Source organism: Strix uralensis, chromosome 4, assembly GCF_047716275.1.
Source record: "Strix uralensis isolate ZFMK-TIS-50842 chromosome 4, bStrUra1, whole genome shotgun sequence".
NCBI classification, from domain to species: Eukaryota; Metazoa; Chordata; class Aves; order Strigiformes; family Strigidae; genus Strix; species Strix uralensis.
In genome coordinates, this window is record NC_133975.1 from 121306817 (window position 1) to 121329099 (window position 22283).

The window sequence follows — 22283 nt, forward strand, 5'->3', positions numbered from 1 at the left end:
GAAAGGCACCTTTTAATTTCACAAATCTGTTATCACTGACCTCAACACCCTCAACTCCCAGATAGCTAAAGACACCAGAAAAACCTAAGCTCAGAGGTTATAAATACAGGTGAAGAAAGCATTAGGCATTTTGTTAGAAACAATCCTATCAAAGAGCCAAAGCTGTTAGCTCTTATACCACAGAATGTATGGATTTAGAGTGCTGTCTAAATTTAGAGTGGCTCAGGAGTTATAAGAAAGCGTGGATTTCACAAGGCATGTTTGCTGCTTTTAAAGTCAAAGAAAAAGAAGTAACTAATATTTTCTATGGTAACCTGGAAAAGGATAAATAGTAATAGATTACTGTATTTTAAATCTGCGTTGCTTCTTAGAAATATATTACTTCTATAAATTCAGTTTAACTCAATTCAGGGTTTTTTTTGTTTTGTTGGTTTTGGGTTTGTTTTTTTTGTTTTTGTTAATTTGTGCATTCAGAATAAGAGTATCTTATTTTGGAAGCAGAGTGAAAAATTAACCAGACTTGTTCTTTGCTTTTCCATGTTTAAAATTGCATTTTGTATGGATTGACCCCAAGCTATCCCCATGCTCATGTGCTAGTAATCCTCTTGGTCTCCCATGCTTTCCCTACCATTCCAAGGCATGTCTCCCATCGTTATTTGTGTTTGTGCTCAGATATTAGGTTAAAGAGAAAAATGCTTCCCTTACTCCCTAGCTGTGATGTCCAATAATTCAGTGATAGAGGGATATGCCTGTGCTGCCCAGTGACTATGCAGCATACACTTTGCTGTGGTACCTGGAACATGCTCTTTGTGAATTTCTGGAATGGACATGGCAAGTCTTCAGAAAGAACAAGCTAAACTGATCCCACTTTTCTCAAAGCAGAGGGCAGACTGCATTATCAACAGGAAAGAAAAAGCAAGTTCAGGAGGAAGCATGGGGTCATGGAAATAAAGAGATAATGGAAAGGGGCAAGCAAGGCATTTGTCTGAAACAGAGTGTGAGTGGTTGTCAAATTTCTGGAAGAAACAGACAACAATATATGGCAGCTTTAATGGAAAGTCCACAAACTCTTGTGTTGCTTTCAATGGCTATCTAACTTCTAATTCATGGATGTTTAAGTTCTCTGATGGTGCAGGTTGGAACAAGTCTGTTTCCATGTCAAGTTTCTCCTCACTCAATTCAAGTTCTATTTAGTAAGGGCCTGATAATTCACTGTGCATCAACCACTGCTGTGTGCCCTGTATGTGCTCTGTGTGCTGAAGCATTTTGCTATCTGCTATGGGAACACAGTTAAGTTGAGAACATGTCAGAATATGCCCAGCAACTCATCCCTTTAATTTCAGCCAGTCAACTGAATGTAACGATAATGATCAAATTAGTGCACTTATATCTCACATTCACTTTTCCTTCTCATCAATTAATCGAGTGCTTAATACTTACTATACATGAAGGGCTGTTGTGTAATCTATATTATAACAGCACTAAAAGTTATGGAGCTCATTATTCTGTATGTAATTACTGCATGCATTATGGCCTAACTTACCGTCACGGGTCACCTCTATCACATACAGTCCTTCTTCTGAACCAATTGCTATTCTATCTCGATCTAAACCAGGAAGGAAAAAAAAAGACTATTAATTCAGCTACACTTAATCTTATCTTTAAAACAGATTGTTTGCTTTGAACAGCTGGAAAAATTTCTGGACAAACAGATTTTCAACAGCAAATCAATTTTGCTTAAGTTCATGCAATCTGTCAAAAGCATGCTATATACCATATTGTTAAACAACTAAACAGTATTATTTACTCCAAGTGGTTGAAGAAATTTGAATATCAATGCAAGATTAGCATTTTCCCCCCATTAATAAATTCCTGTGAAGGAATTCAGCTGAGGAATTTATTTCAAGGCGTCAGTGCTCTCATTACAGAAGCCCATCTAAAAGCTCCAACAACCCTCACACACTTTTAAAAGTTAAAACAAACATACCTACAATAGCAGCAGCTAAACTTGCTTTAATAAGAGGCAGTGTACTGTCATAGGCTTCTTGTGGAATATGCACAACTTGGTTTTTCAGTCTGTTTTTGTGCAGGATAGACTGCAACCCTTCTAGGATTCCAACCCACTTTCTCTTTTCATTCTCATTTTCTGTCAGAATCAGTAGAGAACAAGACTTTGAAGGCAAACCTAAGAGAGAAGCTGTCACCTTTTAACAGACAGAGAAAGTGAAATTAATAAGCATAATAAAAGCCCTTTTTGTCAGTCTTATATACTTCACAGAACTGTGAAAGTAAAATACACTTTTTCATAACAATGCAATGATGTACCTGAGGGGTATGTAACACAGCACACAGCTAATATGGCCACATTGCTTCGAAAAAAACACTCATAAGCCACAGTGGTTTTGTTTAAAAATACTCAGCCTTGATTATTCATTCTGAACCCTAAAATACGGACAAGGAACACTACATTCCTTTCCTACAATAATCAATACACGGCATTAAAATCTTCCTGCCCTGAACTGGAATCTCAGTAGCATGTCATAATTTGTCCTGATCCCTCCCCCCACCATCTTTTAATAACTTATTTAAAAGTGACACGCATGCTGAGTCAGATGCATTTAAATCCAATGCCATTGCTATGATCAGTTCTGGATTTTGATTTTGCTACTTAATTTTCAATATATTTGTCCAGGAGGAAGAGCACATCATATCTGCATTATAAACTCTGGAGGAAAGCAATGTTCTGATACTGAAGTACTGCATTCTCCCACTTCCCCACATTAAAAGAAAATAACTATGGCAAAAATAACTATGGCTTCACATAATTTTCAGGTAAATCATCCTACAGATCTCAAAGTAGAACGTATTCTGAATAGAAAAACTATCCAGGAACTTTCTATTGCCCAAAGTATGCACTTACTAATTCTTAATACTAGTTTTGTGTCCTGTATGAAGAGATTGAGGGGTCTGTGAGATCATGGGAAATATGCCTTCAGGCACAGACAAACAGGCCATCAGCCAGTATCAGCCCTCACGACAGACTTTTAGAATAACAGTAGTTAAACAGAAAACAAAGCAGCAAAAGGTGCAAAAGGGCAAAACTGAAGGCTGTAACTATTCATACATGGAATATATGCCTTGATAAGAAAATCACCATGAAGATGGATGATGTGGTTATGCAACATACACTTCCTGAAGGAGTGAATGAAGCAATAACATTCATCTTAAAGACAAAATATATCTGAAAGTAAACTTGGGACAATAGGATGTCAAAGACAGAACTCCAGAAGTAAGATGAAAGTGAAGAGCAGTAGGAAAAGAATGGAGTAGTTTGCAATTGCTCATAACTCTTATTATTCTGCATCAGGCTTTGTTCATGTCTGAACTGTAACTAAGCATTAATATTTTAAAGATGGATGGAGGCATAATGGATAATATTTCTAAATTTGAAAACCAAACAAAACCAAATCAGACTTCAGCTGTGGTTTTCCCTTTGAAGTATCACCATGTATTAGTCTTCAGTCTTTTGAAGGTGGCATTTTACATGCAGTCAAATGCAGAAAAAGTGGGAGAAATTGGTCATAATATACCTAGCATTATTCATCATATAAATATCCAGTATTTGCTATGAAACTTGAGGCTTCTCAACTCAAACTGCTAAGCTGTGGAAAGACTCCACTACAGACACTCTTACAGTATTATTAAAAATGTATTGATGGCAGCACTTCAAATGCAGTGTCTGGATGCCAGGATGGCCTAACATCCAGCTTTAAAAATTGGTTACCAAGGAGAGATGTTGGAGTCTGAGACAAGTTCTTCCTCTTCTTGGTATCACTGGGGGTCAGAGGTGGCAATATTTTAATGTTTGGCAGCATTCTGGTATTGCTTTCTACTGGTGGAAGATCCAAAAGAAATGAAAATCTGTCTTTGGTGGGTAACCAATATCATCAGGTGGTAGGTGAAATAACACGTATGAAAGAAGGACCACATTTTTATGCAGATGATGTGAAGTAACAGTTTTAACCGTTGTGTAGAAGCCACTCTATGTCATTATGTCAGCAAGATGCAAATCTAGAATTGAGAAAATAAGACTCTCTTGCATCAGATGCTACTGGTTTACAGTTTTGGAAATAATCCTTCTTTTGATGGAAGACATAAAACTGAGAGAAGAGGTGGACTTTGGCAGCATCTTCTCTGGTTCCTGTCAACCAGGTATTCAAATGGATATACTCACAAACTAGGCTTCTAGTTAATTCATCATATCACTTTAGTAGGGGATAATCTGATGACACCATGGAGAGATTATGTCATGTCTATCCATATAAGTATATTCTTAATGGGGATATTTGACAAGTTTTTTTTTCGGCTACCCTGAAAAAGTTAAGAAAAAAGTTAAAAAAACCCTGCAGATAGAAATTACAGCAGCAAGTCAGGTGGGCTAAACTGTATGGATGCCTTGTTCTTAAAAGAATCAATCAACATTCTGCATAGCTCATTTTCTTTCCTCAGAAGTCTTTTCCCACAGTATTTGCTAACTTGAGAAGAGAGTAGCCAGATGGGAATAAAAAACCCCAAACATTTAGAAACAAGAGGAAAATGAAGGTAAAAGTAGTACTAAACTAAAGGATGAAAATGCACTGCAAAAAATTTCTACAAAAAAGCAGAAAAGCAAAGCCACATAAGCATTCCAGTTGCCAAGACATTTCCTAAGTAAAAGCCTAAAGGACCAAATGATTGGGACTGCATGGGACTGTCAGTTCTCTGGCTGCCATGTTCCACTGACTTGATTCTAAGTGGCTGAGGATCAGAGATGCTGAAAACAGTGAATTTCTGTATTCAAATGCAAGGAATTAGAGAAGCGTACGTTAGTAGCCAATATTTATATTTTAAAATTCCACATTAAATATATTTCACATAAAACCTAGGAAAGAAGTTCCTGTCAAAAACTAAATACAGCATCAGATATAATATCCTCTTTGATGTATGTTCTAAGTAGAGTGAATTATTTTATCTTATTTTAAATTTTTTCTACTATACTTAAATGTGAAATTAAGGAAACTGAAATTTCAATTTTTTTTTTTTTAAATACATGACAATCTAGAATCAGTGAGCATAACCAAGCTTCAGCCTACTCTGTTACAGCATCAGTTCCTAAAGCAAGAGTCCTCCAAAGCTAAGAAACTAAAACCAGCATCTGGTAATACCAATGGAAGAGGAGACAAAAATATACCGAATTATAATCAAGAAAATAAAAAAGCCAAACTTTATATACAAGGAAGCAGCAAAAGGAGAACTTTGCTCTTTACAGTTCAATTATAAGAGGAGTATCACATTGTTCTACACATTTCAGCACCTCTTGTAAATTCTTATACTTCTTCATAACTTAATAGACATTAAATATGGAAAACATATTTCACTATCAAAACAAACACTAATATTTAACTTGTATTTTCTTTAAAGTAAATTGGTAGCCATACCCTGAATATACAAGGGACGTCTTTACGAGTTGCATGTATTACATCCGATGCTAGGACAGAGCTCACACAAAAATCTTCATCTCTAGTAAGAAAGAGAGAAAGAGAATCACATATATGCATATACTAACATTATTCAGTGAAATCTAATTGATACCACAACTGTTTCAATAAGCTGCAATCTCCTAACACCACACAGAGGTAAAAACTGCCATCACTGCTTTGTTATGCTCTAACCATCCTTGGCCCAAACAACTCACAAGCTATGTTTCTACAGCACTCAGTACGTGCAACTCAGTTCACCTGAAGTTAAGTGGAGCGGCTTTGTGTAGTTTTGGTTTACTGACCACACCTATTCTACAATTAGCAGCAAGAATATTGCTCTTCCAGCCCAGCAGACACATTAGAAATGAATAATTCATACCTCAATGTGTAGCAAGAGAGAGGGGCCTTTGGAAAAAAAGAAAAATCACATAAAAAGCTCTTGGCAACATAACTATAGTTTGTGGGATTCAAATAAGGGTTTTCAAAACAGCTAGATTTTATTCTCTATTACAGTAAAATAAACAGACATCAGAACAACTTTTGCATTTCAGAGTGCTCCACTCCAGAGGGCTTGTCTACACAAGCTTTTTTAAACTGAATTTGACCAAGTTGATCACCATAATTGCCAATTTTAGTGTAAAGATGACACTAATGCCTGAAACTTGCCCACGCTAGAATTTATAGCTGTGGTGGTTAACATCTATCAAAACATCTAAGAATCCTCAGAAGACAGACTCAAAGAGGCAGCTACAATAGCAGATAAAGCATGGGACAGTTGGTATAATATCTGACTGAGTTGCTTCAAGCAATGTACTGATATGAATGCCGTTATTTGCAATACTTCCACACTTCTGCTCCTGCTGCCAGCATGCCAGAGAGCTGACACTGATCGTTCTCAGAGAATAAATGTGAGAACAGAACAGCAGTACTGGTGCAACCCCACGGTACTACTGTCTGGAAAAAATATAAATCAAGATGGCTGATAATGCGAACTTCACATTCAGAGATAGAAGGTGCTGTAACATTAAAAGGTATTATACTTCCTTGACATTTCCATAAATTGAAATAAAAAAACCTTCTTGGTTTACTGAAAAACCTTCTTTACTTACTTTACCTTACTCTGATCAATGTAAGTTGCAGACCTTGTGTAGAGAGTGTTCAGTGGTTCAAATGGTTCACCATGAAAAAAACAACTCCTGTGAGAACGCAGGGTCAGAGCCACTTGCATTGTAAATTCTGAATTTACAATGCTTTTCTGAAGACTACTTCAGTTTTTTAATGTTCCTGAAATTACTGGCTATGGGGATGATCTGTGACTCAATGTTAAGGTCAGAGTGCAGGGGAAAAACAGATCTACCAAAGTCTATTTGTTTTCCATGTATGCATATGGAATTCTAGGAAGAAGTATGCTAATACTGTAAATATTAGTGATTGTAGTATAAGTGACAATAAAGTCACTTAAGCGAGTTGTTGAGCCAACTCGTTCAGCCTAAACTTAGCTGCAGTCTACATATGGAGCACATAGGTCTTCTCAGACCAGAGTTCTCATGATCTTAAAGGTTCTTGTGTACTATAAATAAATATTCCTGTTAGGAAAAAAATACAGAGGATTTCTACTCTGTTATAATAATACAAACCTGAGATCCAAGACTTGACTTGCAACAACTCCAGGCTGGGTGGACTTTCCTTCAGGCACATCATATAAGAACAATTTACAGTCACAGACAACTGCATAAGCCCTCTGCCACCCTTTCTTAACTCCTGTAGGCTTTGGGACCTGTGTATAAATAACTGATTGCTTATTAAATGTAAGCACATGTAGTAGACACAGAAAGCAGGGACATTTAGAAAAGCTTATACTTAGATCAACAGAATTAGAACACATTCTACTTGCCCTTCAAAACAGAGTGAAAAATGTCAAGTAATCAAGCAATCATTTTCCCTCCCTTAAGTTCAACCATTCTCTGTTACAGTTTAATAAATACATTGGGTAGTATTAGGACAAACAATGGGGCTTGTATATTCCACAAATGCCAAAATGGTAGGACAGTTTACCTTTTATATTATGCTTACATCAACAATGACAGAAATTCTTCCTTAAAGCATGCTTTTTTCCCCCCCTGCTGCTTATGAACATTGTAGCTACTAATTTACTAACCTTTAGCTCTTGTAGTAAAACCAACTGTTTCTCCCACATCTAAAGCAACGAAGGTTAAATAAGTTACGTAAATGGCACACAAAGCCTTAAGGCCTTAACACAATTTAGGAGATCGGTTTAAACATACTTAGAGGTTCCAAACTGCATAGCTGTAAGTCAAGTTTAGTACTCTTCTCTTGTCCAAGAACAAAAGACTATTACCTTGACATAACCTTTATAGGCGGTTCCTATTCCTCTTTGCACATCTACTCCAAGAGGCCTTTTGGCTTGCTCAGGAGGTATGGGGCAGACCTGAGGTGCGCTATCCTTGCAGGAAACATGGCATGCAAATGAACACACTGAGTACAAAAGAGAAAATTCACAGTGAAATGCACGTATAAGTCAATCACAACAGGACATTAACATAGTCTACCCTTACGTTGAGCAAATTAATCAATCACGCTGAAACTGGCAGTCAAATATTGCAATAGCCAACTATGCTAAAGGAGTGAACACACCTAGATATTGCATGAGACTCCAAAGTGCTTTTATTTTCTTTTTTAAGGCTATTACTTCCATAAAGGGCAGGAACTGAGTCCACATTTCAAGGCAACTTATGAAAGCATTTTCCAGAAGGAAGAGGAGTTGGTCAGCCTCACTGGTGTTAAGCAACAATTAACCCAGTCACAGAAGAGGAAAAAGTAAAAAAAGGATAAAGGAGGAATAAAAATTACAGAGCAGTGATAGGAGACAAGATAAACATAGTAGGTGTTTAATTTGATCCAAGTATGCAAGAATACTGCAAAGACAAAGTAAAACTAAACTGACAAAAAAACCCCAGAAAGGATTAAACTATTAAACACAGGCAACAGACTTGAAACCAGGGGACAAGGACTGAAATGCTGTGTGGCGAAAGGGGCATGTATATATCTCAGAGTTCAAATAAGGAGCAAACATCTATACTAATCGTTGCATCCTTTCTTACCATTTACACCACACTGTACCACTTTGTGCTACACCAGCAAGGCACAGAGGTCTCTAGGTCTCTTGTCTATAGAGCACTGCACACAGAAGCACTACACAGAAAAAAACTCAGAATATATGTCACTTCACATGAGACAGACTACAAAAACTGTGGAATGAACTAACATGTTGTATCGAGGCATTCAACCCACAGGTTATGGGCCAGATCTTTCCACAGATATTTGTTCTAGCTACCCTGTTTCTACCAGTAGGCTTGAGAAGGCAGTGGGAGAGTGGCATGGCACTGTGATCTATTCTGTCCCTCCTCCTAACCATATTCTCAGAAGTGGGCGTCTGGCGGATACCCTATGCACATCTAGTCCTGTAATTACAGAGGGTCAAAGGATTCCAGAGAACCTGGAAACAGCCTGCTTCTGCTACAGCCACAGACTGGGCTACAAACCGCCTCCTCACAATGCCCAAGGGAACAGCCAGCAGAGAGGGCTGCCCAGAGCAGGCTGCCAGCCTCGTTCTTTGAGCTCTTGTCTGCTCTCAAGAGGACAGGGGTTACCAAAAGTCATGGATGCAAAGTACTACAGGTGCTCCCCAAGACCTGATAATAAATTCAGCTCTTTCAGGAGGCATCATAATTATTTAGGACTGTGCATATCAAGGCACACTGGTTTCAGAATGGGGGAAAATCCACAGGTCAGTTCCACAGGCCTCTGGAAGTGCAGCTGTATTTTACCATAGTCTCCAGCATTACAAACAGTAGGAATTGGGAAAAGCAAGTGATTTGCAGTGGAACATGGCAAAGTTTTGTTCTACTGGAGTCATCTCTATTCTTATGTCAATGTGATTCTAGTTTTTTCTGTAGCTCTCAAGATCTGGAGTAGAAGAGGCAAACTGGAAAGCTAATGATGCAGAGCTTAAACAAAATACATGAAGAGAAAAAAAAAGACGCAAAGTTGATAGCTACACCAAGGGAAAAAGACAGTTTCAAACTTGCAGGAAGAGATGCAAACCAAGAGTTCAGAACTGTCAGCAACAGGAGACAAAAGGCAGCCCCGGGGCAAGTGCTGGCAGAGCTCTAGGTGCTCCTGGGGAAACACTACCACCAGAATATCTGTCAGGAGAAGCACCCTGAAGGGCAGATGAGGCAATCTGAACATGATACTGAAGGTGCCAGTAGGGAGGGTGTCACTAGCAAGAGCTAAGCTGGGCACAGAAATACAATAACATTATTTATACTGCTGAGTCTTTAACAGATTTGTGGAGTACGTACTGAGTTCATGTGTCTAATCAAGATACAGGTAAGTATTTTCAAACAAAAATACTTCCACATACTCAAATATGGAATTCAATAATGACACATGCACCAGAGAAAGCATTTTAAATAAAACTAATGGAAGCAAGATGGCTACAGGCCAAAAAACCTAGCAAATGGTCCTCCCAACACATGGGGCTTATGATGAGGATAGCACAAAATAGACAGATTCATGTTACAAGAGCATTCCTGTAGTCTTCTCCACTACAGAAACAGAAAACAGTCCTGCCTTCCCCATCTCCCCCCGCAACTCGCACTGTAACACCACTAATGTTAGCAGAATAGTAATATGAAAAGGAACCATGAGGGCTTATATTAAATCTATTACTTTAGAAGTCTGGTGATGATGCAAAAGAAAGGAGAACATTCAGTGGCAGCCATCCCTCTCTTTCATTCCCTCCCCAAAGAATGGTTGTCTTAAAATACATCAGCGTTTTTAGATTATTTTTTCAGGGACTTGCTGAAAATATAAAAAGTTTAACTGACTCACCGTCACAGGCATAACCTTGTCGAAGTAATCCCACCATAAGAGAGGTGCAATGACTACACTGAGTAGGGCTCGTGAATGACTTGATACTGAGCTGGTGAGCTTTAGGCTGAAAGATACATTTGGGATAAAAAAATAACTTTTCACTTTCTGTACCTATATAATGCAAGCATTTCCCTTCACCACCCTCCAGTATATCAGAGTGTACATTATGAAACCTGGGCTTCTTTTAAGTAAGTGCAGCTTGTAAAAGGTGCTGCAAGACAATGGTAACAATTTTACTTCCAACTGCATATGCCACTCAAACCCAAACCTGTAACCAACTATTTTTTGTCATCCCTTCTGACAAATCAAACCCCTTCAACTTGCATTTGGAAACAAAGATTAAAAACACAGACCTAACAAACACAGGACAAAACCCAAACAGGACGAGAACAAACATGGAGGGCTAATTTATAACTGGTATTTTTTCCTTTGTTCTTTAGAATAAGGTTAGCACAGTCCCCCTACCTTTGGTACAGCTAGAGAAATGGATTGAATGGTGGGGGAAGGAGCAGCAGGCATCCTCTGAAGCCGAATTGGTTCCTGAATCACAAAAAACTGTAATTGAGCAAAATGAGGCTTCAAGAATTTGTTTCAAGATCGGGGTGACAAAGCTTATTGTTTTCTGATTTCTTTTTTCTTTTTTTTGAAAATTATCAAAAATTTAATTGTCATAAACATTCTGATTTAACAGAAACAGATTGTGTTTTAAAGCACTCACAGGAAAGCCTGCACACTAACAAACAAGCAGCAATACAGAAAACATATGAAAATGAGGTGCATCAACATAAACAGAGCCAGCAAAAAGGTTTCATTTGCAACTGTTCTCAAAGCATGTGCAATTAACATTGACACATTGCAAATAAGCAACATTCAATCCTGCTTCTTCATAACGAATGCTGCAATATGTATTTATCATGAACAAGACAGAGAGACTTTCTAGTGAATTACTCTTCAGGGTAAAATAATGGCTCTCTTACTTCTTGTTGTTGCTCTGCAGTTGCCACTGAAGTGGATGGTGAAACTTCTGACTTGGGACCCTGCGCTTCCTGCTCACTAATAGAACTGGTCTGCAAAAGTGACAGCAAACATATTAGATTAGATACCACAGATCTGATGAAGTGTTCTCACATCAACAAAATGGAAACTAAAAGCAGTGCTGATTTCTATATGCAGTACACACACATCTAACAACTTTTCACTCTGAAAAAAAGTTTTCCTCAGAACAAACTCTGCCACCTGATGGAAAATCTATAAAGCTGGAAGTACTAAAATGCAAAACCTCATAGTAGGCAGTATAAATGCTGTAACAGTCACCTTCTCCCAGTAAGGCTGTGTCTAATCTCTTGCATACAGGTATGGAAAGATGTCTGAGAAGTTTGGCAATCATCCATAAAATAGCTTATTTCTTATGGTAGCTTACTACATTAGGATTTTTCTAGCACACAGCAGCCAGCAATTCTGCCACAAGAAAAATTCTTAAAGTAGTACTACACGATCTAGAAAAAAAATGGTTGGCCTCTGACATTAAAAGAATCAGGTCTACTTAATCACATTGTCTTACATTTCACTAAAATTTAAGACTAGCATCCATTACAAGCCTTCTACTAATTTCACTCTTAAATTAGCAACTACTAATTGCCAGCACAAGGGGGAAGTATGTTACAATTCCAAAGCTAAAGAAGCTGGGTGTGGAAGTAGGACACTGTATTACTGTACTCTGAGGACATGATGAAAATAATGATTAACAAACATCAGATTAGACTTCACATCAATGATGTAATTAGCACTAAAGGCAACAAGTAATGAATCATTCACTTCCCAGCCAGTTTAGAGAGGAAGATGGCTCAAGTTCCGTTAGCTCACTAAATATGTTCAGATAGTTGTTAATTTTTTTGTTATTAATTGATTGGTAGGGCTGGGCCATTTAAGATCAAATTGTACCATTATGTGATACGAAGTATTTAAAAATGCTTTAGCCATATAGATACTCAAGATATAAAATACTAAGCCTGTAAAGAGGTATTAAAAGAAAACTAAACTAGCTCTATTTAGTGGATTAAGTTATAGAGAAGCTGAGGAAGCAAAATACCTAGTTTTAGAAGGCCAATTTTACTATGACAGGTCACAACAAAATAAGGAGACAAAACTACTAGCGAAAACTTACTTCTTCCCAAAAGGCTAGCAGAGAAGATGTAGATGAAGAAAGAGAATCCTTTGTTGTAACGGATATGAGGGATAAAAACGATCACTTATCACTCACAGAAAAACTTCAGATAGAATATTAGTAAGCAAGCTAGCTAAATAAAATGTTTTATATGGCCAAATGGTATTTATTAAAACTAAATTAACCCAGAGCAGACGACACTGACGATTTATAAGTACATGTGAAAAAAACCTGTTAATGGAAGTCATTAAATACAGTACCAGCAATTTTTATGTAATTCATCAGAAAATGCCACCTGCATTTCCGTAGCAACTATATACTTATTGCAGGATCTGTAGAACGGAATCCTGATTAATTATGGGCTTGATATTCTACATGCTACAGTTTTAAGTATATCTGTTACTTTTTAAAGCAGTATTTTACCAAGGTCAGTAGACAAAAATTATTATTTGGATAGTAACATACATCATTTTTCGCTCTCTTCCTTCCATGTCATCCATATAGCACATCTTGCTGCTTCAAGCAAGAAAGCCAGTGTGGACATTTTGTGACTGGGAACAGCACATACACAAAGTGTATGCAATATCACAGCACGTCTACAGGCTTTCTTTTTAGCAACAGTGACAATTTGGAAAAAAAAAATAGAGAGTACATATTTCAGATATAAAATCTAACCTGAGCACCTTTAACTCAGCTCCATAAACATAGCAAATTATTCTTTCCAGCTCGAGCTCTTGGTTTTATCCTGACTGTCTATGTTTTGCAAAAAGAATCCCAGAAAATCTTCATGGATCAAGAGTTCATGAAGTAAGGAAATGTGGTTCAGTGTTGCATTTAACAGCAACATTCCTCAGGGAATGCACAAACCTTTTAAAGTGCAACGCCCACTCGGAGCTGTGATTTGTATGATTAGTTTTCTAAGGATCAGAGGGTGTGTCACGATAAACTTACACCAACATCTGTGGGTCCCCTGATACTCTTCCCAGTTCCTTCTACTCTAATCACTCCATTAAGATCTGGAGCCAACAATTTTACATATCTGTTTAAACACTCCTTGAACTGTGTGAATACTTTTCCGTGTATTAACCAGCATCTTCCAACTGCAAAGCATTTAATTCCCTTATTTGTAACAGGGTGTGGCAACCTTTCCAAAAAACCTTAATATATATTATTTAGGCAAACAGTTGAGATTAACCTAAACAAAGAAGCTAGAAAGGGAAATAATTAACGTGAACTTCTGGGAATATTTCCCAGAGGTGCCAGCTCTCTACAAAAAGGCAAGCAATCTGACATCTACTGGGCATCCATTCTGTGTCACACTAATTTGGCTAAAAGTCCAGATCCAAATGTGCCCAAGCGTTACTTTTACATAATAAAAATATAATTCAGTTATCACATTTTTATAGTTATTTTATGTAATAACTCACTCTGAAAGTCAGATCACGTGCAAGAGGAGAGGTGTTGAAATATTCAAAAATGGAATCTTGAAAGTCTGGAAGTTTAAGACCTAAAACCCAAAGCAGAACACGCTTAGCTAAAAGGCAACATTGCAGGTGTTTATTAGAACACTGTTAAAACACAGTAACTTTAATTACCTGAATCTGTTCTGTATTTTTCTTCCAGTTTTTTCTTCAAACCTTCCATCTCCTCCAACAGTTCCCTGTTTTTTGCTTCCGATTCCTTTAATTTACTAAAGCAACATAATATGATCAAAATGCAATCTGAAACATCTCAAAGGCAGGAATGCACAGGGTTATATATTTCTGGTCCTACATCTCAGAGTTTTGGAAAATGCCTTTTTTTTTTTTTTTTTTTTTTAAAAGGCTGATTAATTTTATTTTTCCCCTGAATAGGCACCTCACTACTTGACTAGATGGTGAAAACTGTACTTGAGACTCCTGCTATCCTTGCAAGAACCTACCAAACACAATTATTCTAATAGCAGTTTGACTTTTAATTCCCAAGAATATATCTACTCTCCTGTTAGTCTAAGAAAAGGTACTGGATTTCCTTTGAATTTGCTCTTATGCTTTTTTTTTCCTCAGGTGCCTGAGATCTGTATCTTATTAACCAAGCTATTTACAACGGTGAAATGTTTACTTGAAGAAATTTTTACAGTTCTCATTTGACTATATAAGAAATGTGTAGTCTGTAGAATGGGGTCTTTCTGGCGGAGTCCAATATCCCAGGCACAAAGGGCCATTTTAGGAAAGTTGTTACTATTCTAACCAGCAGTTTAGAGCAGTACATTAAAATCCAAACAGAACCATAGCCGTTATTACCTCTCAAAAGAGATGTTTGCATCTTTAACTTTTCGAAGCTCTTCTTGAACTAGTTGTTTGGCACGAATTTCTGCATCAAGGGCAGACTGTAATTCCAGCCTAGCTGACATATCCAACTTCTGACTGCGTCGCACTTTCCAAAGTGGATCCTGTTGCAGTAAATTACTGAATATTAACATCAACTGTCTAAAGGTATTTCTGTTCTTGTTCAAAGACATAAATTAGCTTTCACACTGATTCAGAGAATGCTTTTTTAATTAGTTATGGACAGTATACCTGCTGCATGGAAATCAGTCGATAGTCTGACTTCGTTACACAAAAACAAAGTAATGAGCAATTTTTATATTGGTTAAACCACTAACACAATATGCTTGAAACCAAAATGCTGGATCACTGAGCGTGAAAGTCAAACTGAGAGAACCCATTGAAAATGGCTAGTTTTCATTGTCCAATCTAGAAGAGAGTAAAACTTGCACAGTGACATACCAGACTTTCAAACATGAGATGTCAATATTTAATGTAAACCATACTAATCTAAAACATATCAAGAGTGGCAAAACCATGAAAAAAATGAAATATAATCTGCGTCTTGAGATACCTAAGATACCTAGAACATTTGCCTAAACAATCCTTACACTTGCTAAGTAGCATACGCTATGCTTCTGCATACAACATGCAATTCCACCCTACTACCCCCAAAAGCTAATATTCTGAGCTCTTCCAGGCATTTTTCAGTGTGGACTACATTTCTGATATTCCTTAATGGATACCTCTCTAGTCACACATGAACTTGCAAATAACAGTCATGACAATAGGAAACATTTTTTATGTTGAGAAATAATTGCGTTAGATCAGATTCTGCCAAAGTTACAAAACCAGCTGCAATATAAAGAACAGACAGCGTTCCTTATTCTGGCAGTAGATAAGAAGAAAATGCCAACTACATGTGATCCAATCTTTCTTCCTATTAAACCTCTCAATATTATAATAATCTCTTGATGATGTAGGTAAACATTAGCTCACAGGAAGTCGTAACTTTCTCTTATTCTCTCCTATTTATAGGATTGGAAGGGGTGAGTAACTTCTTACATGTATAAACCAGCAGCAGATGGACTCTTTGCATGGCAGACTTTGCTGACTGGCACTGCTAGGGACATGAGCTTTCATGCCTAGCTGCAAATGGCCCTCCCTTTCCTTATGCAAGTATTTACTACCTGCTAAGGCAAAACATCTTTGTTTTCATCTTTGTAACCATACTGCTTTGTGAGAGCTCTTTTATTTTGCAGTTTTGGGGAAAATTATGGCATAAGGTCTCATTGTTCTTCATGTAAATAAAGCTACGTGCTCTCAGTGTGTCACTAGTTTGTAACAGTATCAACCAGCTAATACTTGTTCACAAAAAGAAAACTTACTTTGTTATCTCACTGTAACAGCAATTAAAATTATTCATTTGCATCTAACATGGTAAGGTACATTTCTGTACTACTCTTTAATGGTTTATATTATTGTTCTCTCCTCTGTACTGTTTAAAGCAGTTTGTGATGGCAGATATTAGCATGAAACAACAGCCCCCTGTAATTATCAAATTCTGATTAGATTACCTAGATGGATTTCACAAGCAATAGATAAAAACTAGAAAGCAGAGCAGAGGATTTATTAGAAAAGAATTCTGATTATGAACAGATAGCTGAAACTAAAAATGTAGCTTCCTAGACATCCCCAGGTCAGTCTGAATGTTTAGCAAACATTTTTCTTACCAGTGTTCGTGACCCCAGACTGGAACTTCTTAATGATTCTAGTTCTTCTGTCATCTTGGAAGCTAATGCTTGGAGATAGCCACGAGCATCCTTCTCATCGCTTACCCTGTTGTGCAATTACAAAAATCTGTTACTTAAGAGTTTCATGGCTCATAGCACCAAATACTGTACCACCAAATAATCAGAATGTCTGCACTGGATTTAGGGACATAACAGAAATGGACAGAGTAGGGAAAACTCTCCCAGAAACAGAAAACTGAATACATCTTAGATTGCCTGCTTTAGATTTTTCTTTTATCTGATTCTCTTGATTGTGGCAGTTACTAGGGAAACTGAAGTTTCCCTTCTGCCATCAGTAAGAGTTCTGCAGAGATTCACTGTTATTGTTTGGAACACGATCTGCATATTGCTTGCTCAATTTTTATAAGGGTTACCTTCAAGCCCTTCTTATCTTGCATGCTGAAAGCACTTGCACACAGCTTGCTAAAACAGCAAATAACAGAAGGAAGAACTGACCTGTGAATTAAGTGCAAGTGTTTGCCTAGTACAGCTAGCAAGGTTCTATATGTTAACATGGACCTTTTAAATCATGACCACCTTCCTGAATGAATTTATCAGAATATTCCAAATTGGATGATTTAATGATCTCTTTAGAGACTGAAGCAAGTTGACACCAAAACCCTCTCCTTCCTACTTAACAGCATCTGACAATTTCAATTGTTATTACTACTCAGCAATACTACAAAGCAGATGAGAAACAGTTAATCAACACTCAGAACTGCCATGCTTTTGGTGACCCCAGTCACAGAGAAAGGGCCTAGCTATACATTAAAAAAAAAAAAAAAAAGCCAATCAATATCTCAAAAGTTGAAAGTGGCCATCTGGATCTCTAAACAGCACATACCACTGAATAATTTCTGCAATCTGAGCTTCCCAGTGAGCAACAGACTCCTTCTTTGCTGCTAGGTCTTGGAGCTCATCTTCTAGCTGTCTGTTCTGTTCTGTTAATTTGTCCACAAAGGAGCAGAGCTGAAAGAAAAGATTCATTTCACTTGTGACTTATGACAGTTTCAGACTTTTTACATATGTCTATGTCTATATATACCTATAGAATCTGAACAGACAAGATCACCCTGGGCTATCTGGAAGTTCCAACACAGACCAAAGAACTGGAAAGGGTTTCTTTTTTTGTGCACCTGGAGACTAGCTCCTGAGCATAGAAGAACACATTGCCAGTTCACACAAAACAATCCAGAACAAAGGAAAAGAAAAAGCAACTGTAGAGGTCATTGAGAGGAATGAGGTTTAACTGTAAGCCATCAGGAAGGTAGGCATTCTTTGTAAATGCTTCCCTCTCTGTGCAGCCTTCATGAGCCCTCTGAGTCGTGGGAATCAATCCTCAAAAGAGCAATACTGAGATGCTAAAGTTACTGTTTAGCAAGATCTCTGACATTTATATGGTGAAAACAATACTTGTTTTATTCAGATACTGCCTGAACATTCACAGATCCTGTTCTGATCAATAAGTTGACTACTTCAACATCAGAAAGTAATGAAGAATTGTATTTTCTAAAAAATGTTTCCTAAAATAATTACCCTCTCATTTTCTGTTGTTAGCTTTTTGTTATCTTCCAAGAGCATAGATCTTTCACGCTCATATTTCTCTTTCATTGTTCCTACTGCTTCCTCCATTTCACTGTGCCTAAGGAGAAGGACAAGAAATAGAAACATGCATACTGTAACCTTGCTGAACCTGTAGACTGGGATTTTCAAAAAGGAATAAACAGAGTTAAGGTGAAATACCAATCTGCACAGATACCTATGCAATGCAATACACAAAAAAAAGAAATCCATAGTTAATGAATCATGCCCAAAAGTTTACCTCTCTCGCTTTGTTTTCTCTAATTTATCCTTTAATATCATGATCTCTTTCTGCAGTGCAAGCTGATGGCTCTCTGAATCATGTACTTCCTTTTTCACGTTTTTTACTTCCAAAACATGTGATGCTTCTCGTCGGACCAACTCCTCTTCATAAAATAAGATTTTCTTTTCCAGCTCAGACTTAATTTTGGAAAGCTCCTGCTGATGTTCTAGTGTGGCACCTGCTGCTCGGCCTCCCTGCTTCAGCTGCAGAAGAGGAAAAACCCATCAGGAAGAGACTATGATCTTTATATTTTGGGAATGTTATTTAAAATTAGAATTGTCCAATTGGTGACACTTGGGGAAAAAAAAGTGATTTAAAAGTTGCCTGTCTCCAAGCATTAAGTCCTGTGACTGCTCTGCTTACATGATCCTAATAAGGGGTTCAAATGAGTTGCAGAGGTCACAGATTTGGCCCACCCTGGTTTAGTATCTGCTTAGAATGAATATGAACTGGACATTTTCAAGGCATTAGTGTCCAATGAGATATTAAAATCTTTCAAGCAAAAAAGCAAATAAATCCAAACAGGTTAGGTCATGTTTCTAGCAAGGCTGTAGTTTTTAAGCCTGCCACAGGTATCAACAGTTGAGTAAGCAAAATTATTGCAGCTCCTGTGCCACGAGTAAACTTTTGTCAAAAAGCATGTAACCTTTAGAGCTTCCAGTTCATTTTCCAGTTGTTTGGAGAAGACTTCACTGTGCTCACGAAGCTTGCGTTCTTTTGATGCTTCTGCTACAACTTCTTCAAGTTGGGCTTCCAGCTGTAACAAGAGTAATTTTAAGTCATTTCAACACAAGGTAGTATTGTCTGTATCATTCATTTCCTTTCCTCCATATGAATGAGCTGCATGTTTTCCTTATTTCTAAGTTACACAACTATAACAATCTTCTCAGGATGTCACAATAATTGTTTTACCTTCAGTGATCCAGGCATCCATTTGTCTCACGCAGTATAACTATTACTGTATGACTTTTTGTACTGATACGAACTACACCAAGTATGTTCAGAGATAGCATTAACAGAACTGTGCAGTTAAGAGAAGGAAATGGCACTAGAAAGTCATTGCAGTTGTGAAAGACGAAAGTCTCCTACATTTACAGGTCAGCTCCATGCCTCAGTATCTACTAAGGCAGCTAAAAAAATCCCAACCTTTGAGCCAAATTATTGAAAAATACTTCAAATATGAACACTGAACACTTTTACCTTGGAATTATGGAACAAAATAAGCTCGATCATCCATTTATCAACTTCAGAAAGCTTATGAGAAAGACAACTGTGATTTAGTGGCAACTAAGGCAACTGTTGCAATTCAAGCAATAGTGGCACAGTTTTAAAACCTGACAGGAAGAGTTAAGATTTATTTTTATGCATTCAATTCAACTAGCAAAGTTGTTTTAAAAAGGATTGTATTTAAAGTTGTTGGTTAAGATAATGAATTTACAGACTATTTTCTGAATAGAAGATTGATACAGCTGTTGGGAAAACAGAGGATTTTGTAGGAACAAGGAGAGGAGATTATAAAGCCCTGCATGAAAATATTTAACTGAATAAGCAACAACACTTGAATGACTGCTGCACTCTGCTCTACAGACGTGGTGCCACAGCCCTGTGCATCAAATACGGTGTCACAGCCCTTCACCTTCCCCAGTTAACTACCACTTCTAATTCATGGATAAAAATCTGAGAAACTTAATCTCTTACTACATTTTCACAGACTGCCCTTCAATTTGCTAGAAGTTTTCTAGCAATGCTTATAAAGCTCTTGATTTTCTCTTCTACAATTCACCCAGAGAATACATAAAATTTGATGATTTTTCAGTGATTAAAACACTCTGTGTTAACCACAATAGCTGTTTCTTATGCCCTTTTCTGGTTATCTACTTCATCTTACGTAAAACTATAAATTGCATAGAGTACTAATTGGAAATTATCCTTCTTAAAGATATTACAGACATTCTTTACAATGACTAACTACAGAGGAAAGAAAACCACATATTTAGTCTATATCACTATTCCTCCCTCCAGCTGAAGAGAAAAATTCTGTTAAAAAAAAAGAAGTCCGAATACTCCAACCTTAAAGCACATGAAGACATTAAGCTTTCTAGGTTTCAAGCTGACTATGAGTCAGAATCCACAAGAAACAAAATACAAGAACTAAAAAGCTGGCCATATACAAGAATATTTCCTCCAGATTAAAATCAGCCTGAGTACAAACAAAAAAAGAAGACTCTGTTCATTTCCTGATACATCAGTGAAACATTTAGAAACAAATTCCAGACCTATTTTGTGAACTGTAGCAAAGTCATATGGAAGAGTTACTGGGGCAATTTCTTACAGATGGACAAAGTAAATTATCAGTAACAGTCCTACTTTTTCAACACAATCACATATGAGATACTGAATAAGCAGCAGCTGAAGCATGTTATTATTAGCTATCTTATCAAGCTACCTCTTTTCTGATCTTCTCTGATTTACGGATGTCCTGTCGCATAGCGTCAATTTTCTGCATGCTCACTTCCACCTCTTCTTCTTTGTCGCGAAGTTGCCGGGACAGCTTCTGCTTTTGAGACCGCAAGTCTCCCATCCTCTCACTGAGCTCGGAGAACTCCTGCACAGCTAGCTTTCTTTGCTGGTGGGCATCCCTCAATTCTTTGGATTGCATCTTTAATCTCTCTGAGGCTTCTACAAGTTGCTGGTTTAAATAAAAAAATGTAATAAAAAAAAAAAAAAGAGTCATTTGAGCTCCATATATCTTTCCAAGAAGACAGAAACTGGACCTACATAAGAATGACTTGAAAGCTCATCCATCTCACATTAACTGCTAAATATGATTTCTAATTCTTAATTTACACTTTTTTTTTTTTTTTCCTAGCTAAGGAGCTGCAGTAACATACCAAGAGAGCAGCTATTCTGCTTCTAGTCTGGCAGCTCTAAGAATACCTTTGGTGTTCCAGAAGACTTTCTTATAAATCTGACTACACAAGGCCACCTCACTTCTAAATAATTTAATTTTAGATTACCACCATGTACCTGCAGAATAGTAACCTTTTTAAAAGGAATGTTTTAGCAGACAACGCATTCACCAAATACACTGTACCAGCACCGAGATGTTGCAGCAAATCTTGTGAAATTCTTCAGAAAACTGAGGAAGATTCCTTAGAACAAACTGTGATGCTCTAATACTTTAAAGTATAAAAGCTGTTTTCTTTACAGCAAGTAGTTAACAAAAATTAAGATGATTAAAATATAAATTCAATGTTCTACATAAAATCATTTGAGAGTGAGAGAAAAAAAATAAGAAAAAGAGCAGAACTAGACAACAGAACATATGTATACTGGCCAAGGAACTTCTAAAACTTTCTGCCGTTAGTAGAAGTACTGCAGGAGCATTCATTAACTTTCCAAAAGGCATGTGTTCAAACCAGGAGGAGCAGATTTGCCTTCTCTGCTACTCCTACACTCTGGTAAAAAACCCTTATCAGTGGTTAACACTCAGATGAGATTCTAGTGGACAAAAACCCCAGAGGTGTTGGCCCACAGACCACTTTTGGGTCCATCCAAATGCTCCTTGGAACAATATGGCTGCTAGACTTTTCCAAAACTATCTATTTGAATACAGGTAGCTTTTTTTATATTAATGAAAGTGGTAAGTTGAATATGCAAACCCCTATTTTACTGCAA

The 22283-nt window shown here is 37.3% G+C and overlaps 1 protein-coding gene across 13 annotated transcripts in view; it reads right to left on the reverse strand.

The window, feature by feature from the left end:
* The window catches only part of CDC42BPB (CDC42 binding protein kinase beta), a 99812-nt gene that overhangs the window by 11124 nt on the left and 66405 nt on the right, over nucleotides 1–22283 (reverse strand). For 5 of the 13 annotated variants that reach the window (XM_074868839.1, XM_074868838.1, XM_074868846.1 and 2 more), the window contains exons 13-30: nucleotides 21052–21294; nucleotides 19252–19362; nucleotides 18564–18808; nucleotides 18278–18383; nucleotides 17586–17710; nucleotides 16682–16787; nucleotides 14925–15073; nucleotides 14238–14332; nucleotides 14070–14149; nucleotides 12643–12690; nucleotides 11456–11545; nucleotides 10944–11033; nucleotides 10437–10542; nucleotides 7879–8015; nucleotides 7157–7296; nucleotides 5478–5559; nucleotides 1988–2204; nucleotides 1544–1606 (exon numbers count right to left, since the gene is read on the reverse strand). In XM_074868839.1, the coding sequence (XP_074724940.1) occupies nucleotides 1544–1606; nucleotides 1988–2204; nucleotides 5478–5559; nucleotides 7157–7296; nucleotides 7879–8015; nucleotides 10437–10542; nucleotides 10944–11033; nucleotides 11456–11545; nucleotides 12643–12690; nucleotides 14070–14149; nucleotides 14238–14332; nucleotides 14925–15073; nucleotides 16682–16787; nucleotides 17586–17710; nucleotides 18278–18383; nucleotides 18564–18808; nucleotides 19252–19362; nucleotides 21052–21294 (2233 nt within the window). The remainder of the gene's footprint in view (nucleotides 1–1543; nucleotides 1607–1987; nucleotides 2205–5477; nucleotides 5560–7156; nucleotides 7297–7878; nucleotides 8016–10436; nucleotides 10543–10943; nucleotides 11034–11455; nucleotides 11546–12642; nucleotides 12691–14069; nucleotides 14150–14237; nucleotides 14333–14924; nucleotides 15074–16681; nucleotides 16788–17585; nucleotides 17711–18277; nucleotides 18384–18563; nucleotides 18809–19251; nucleotides 19363–21051; nucleotides 21295–22283) is intronic. The other 8 variants (XM_074868842.1, XM_074868841.1, XM_074868849.1 and 5 more) reach the window with 3 other exon arrangements.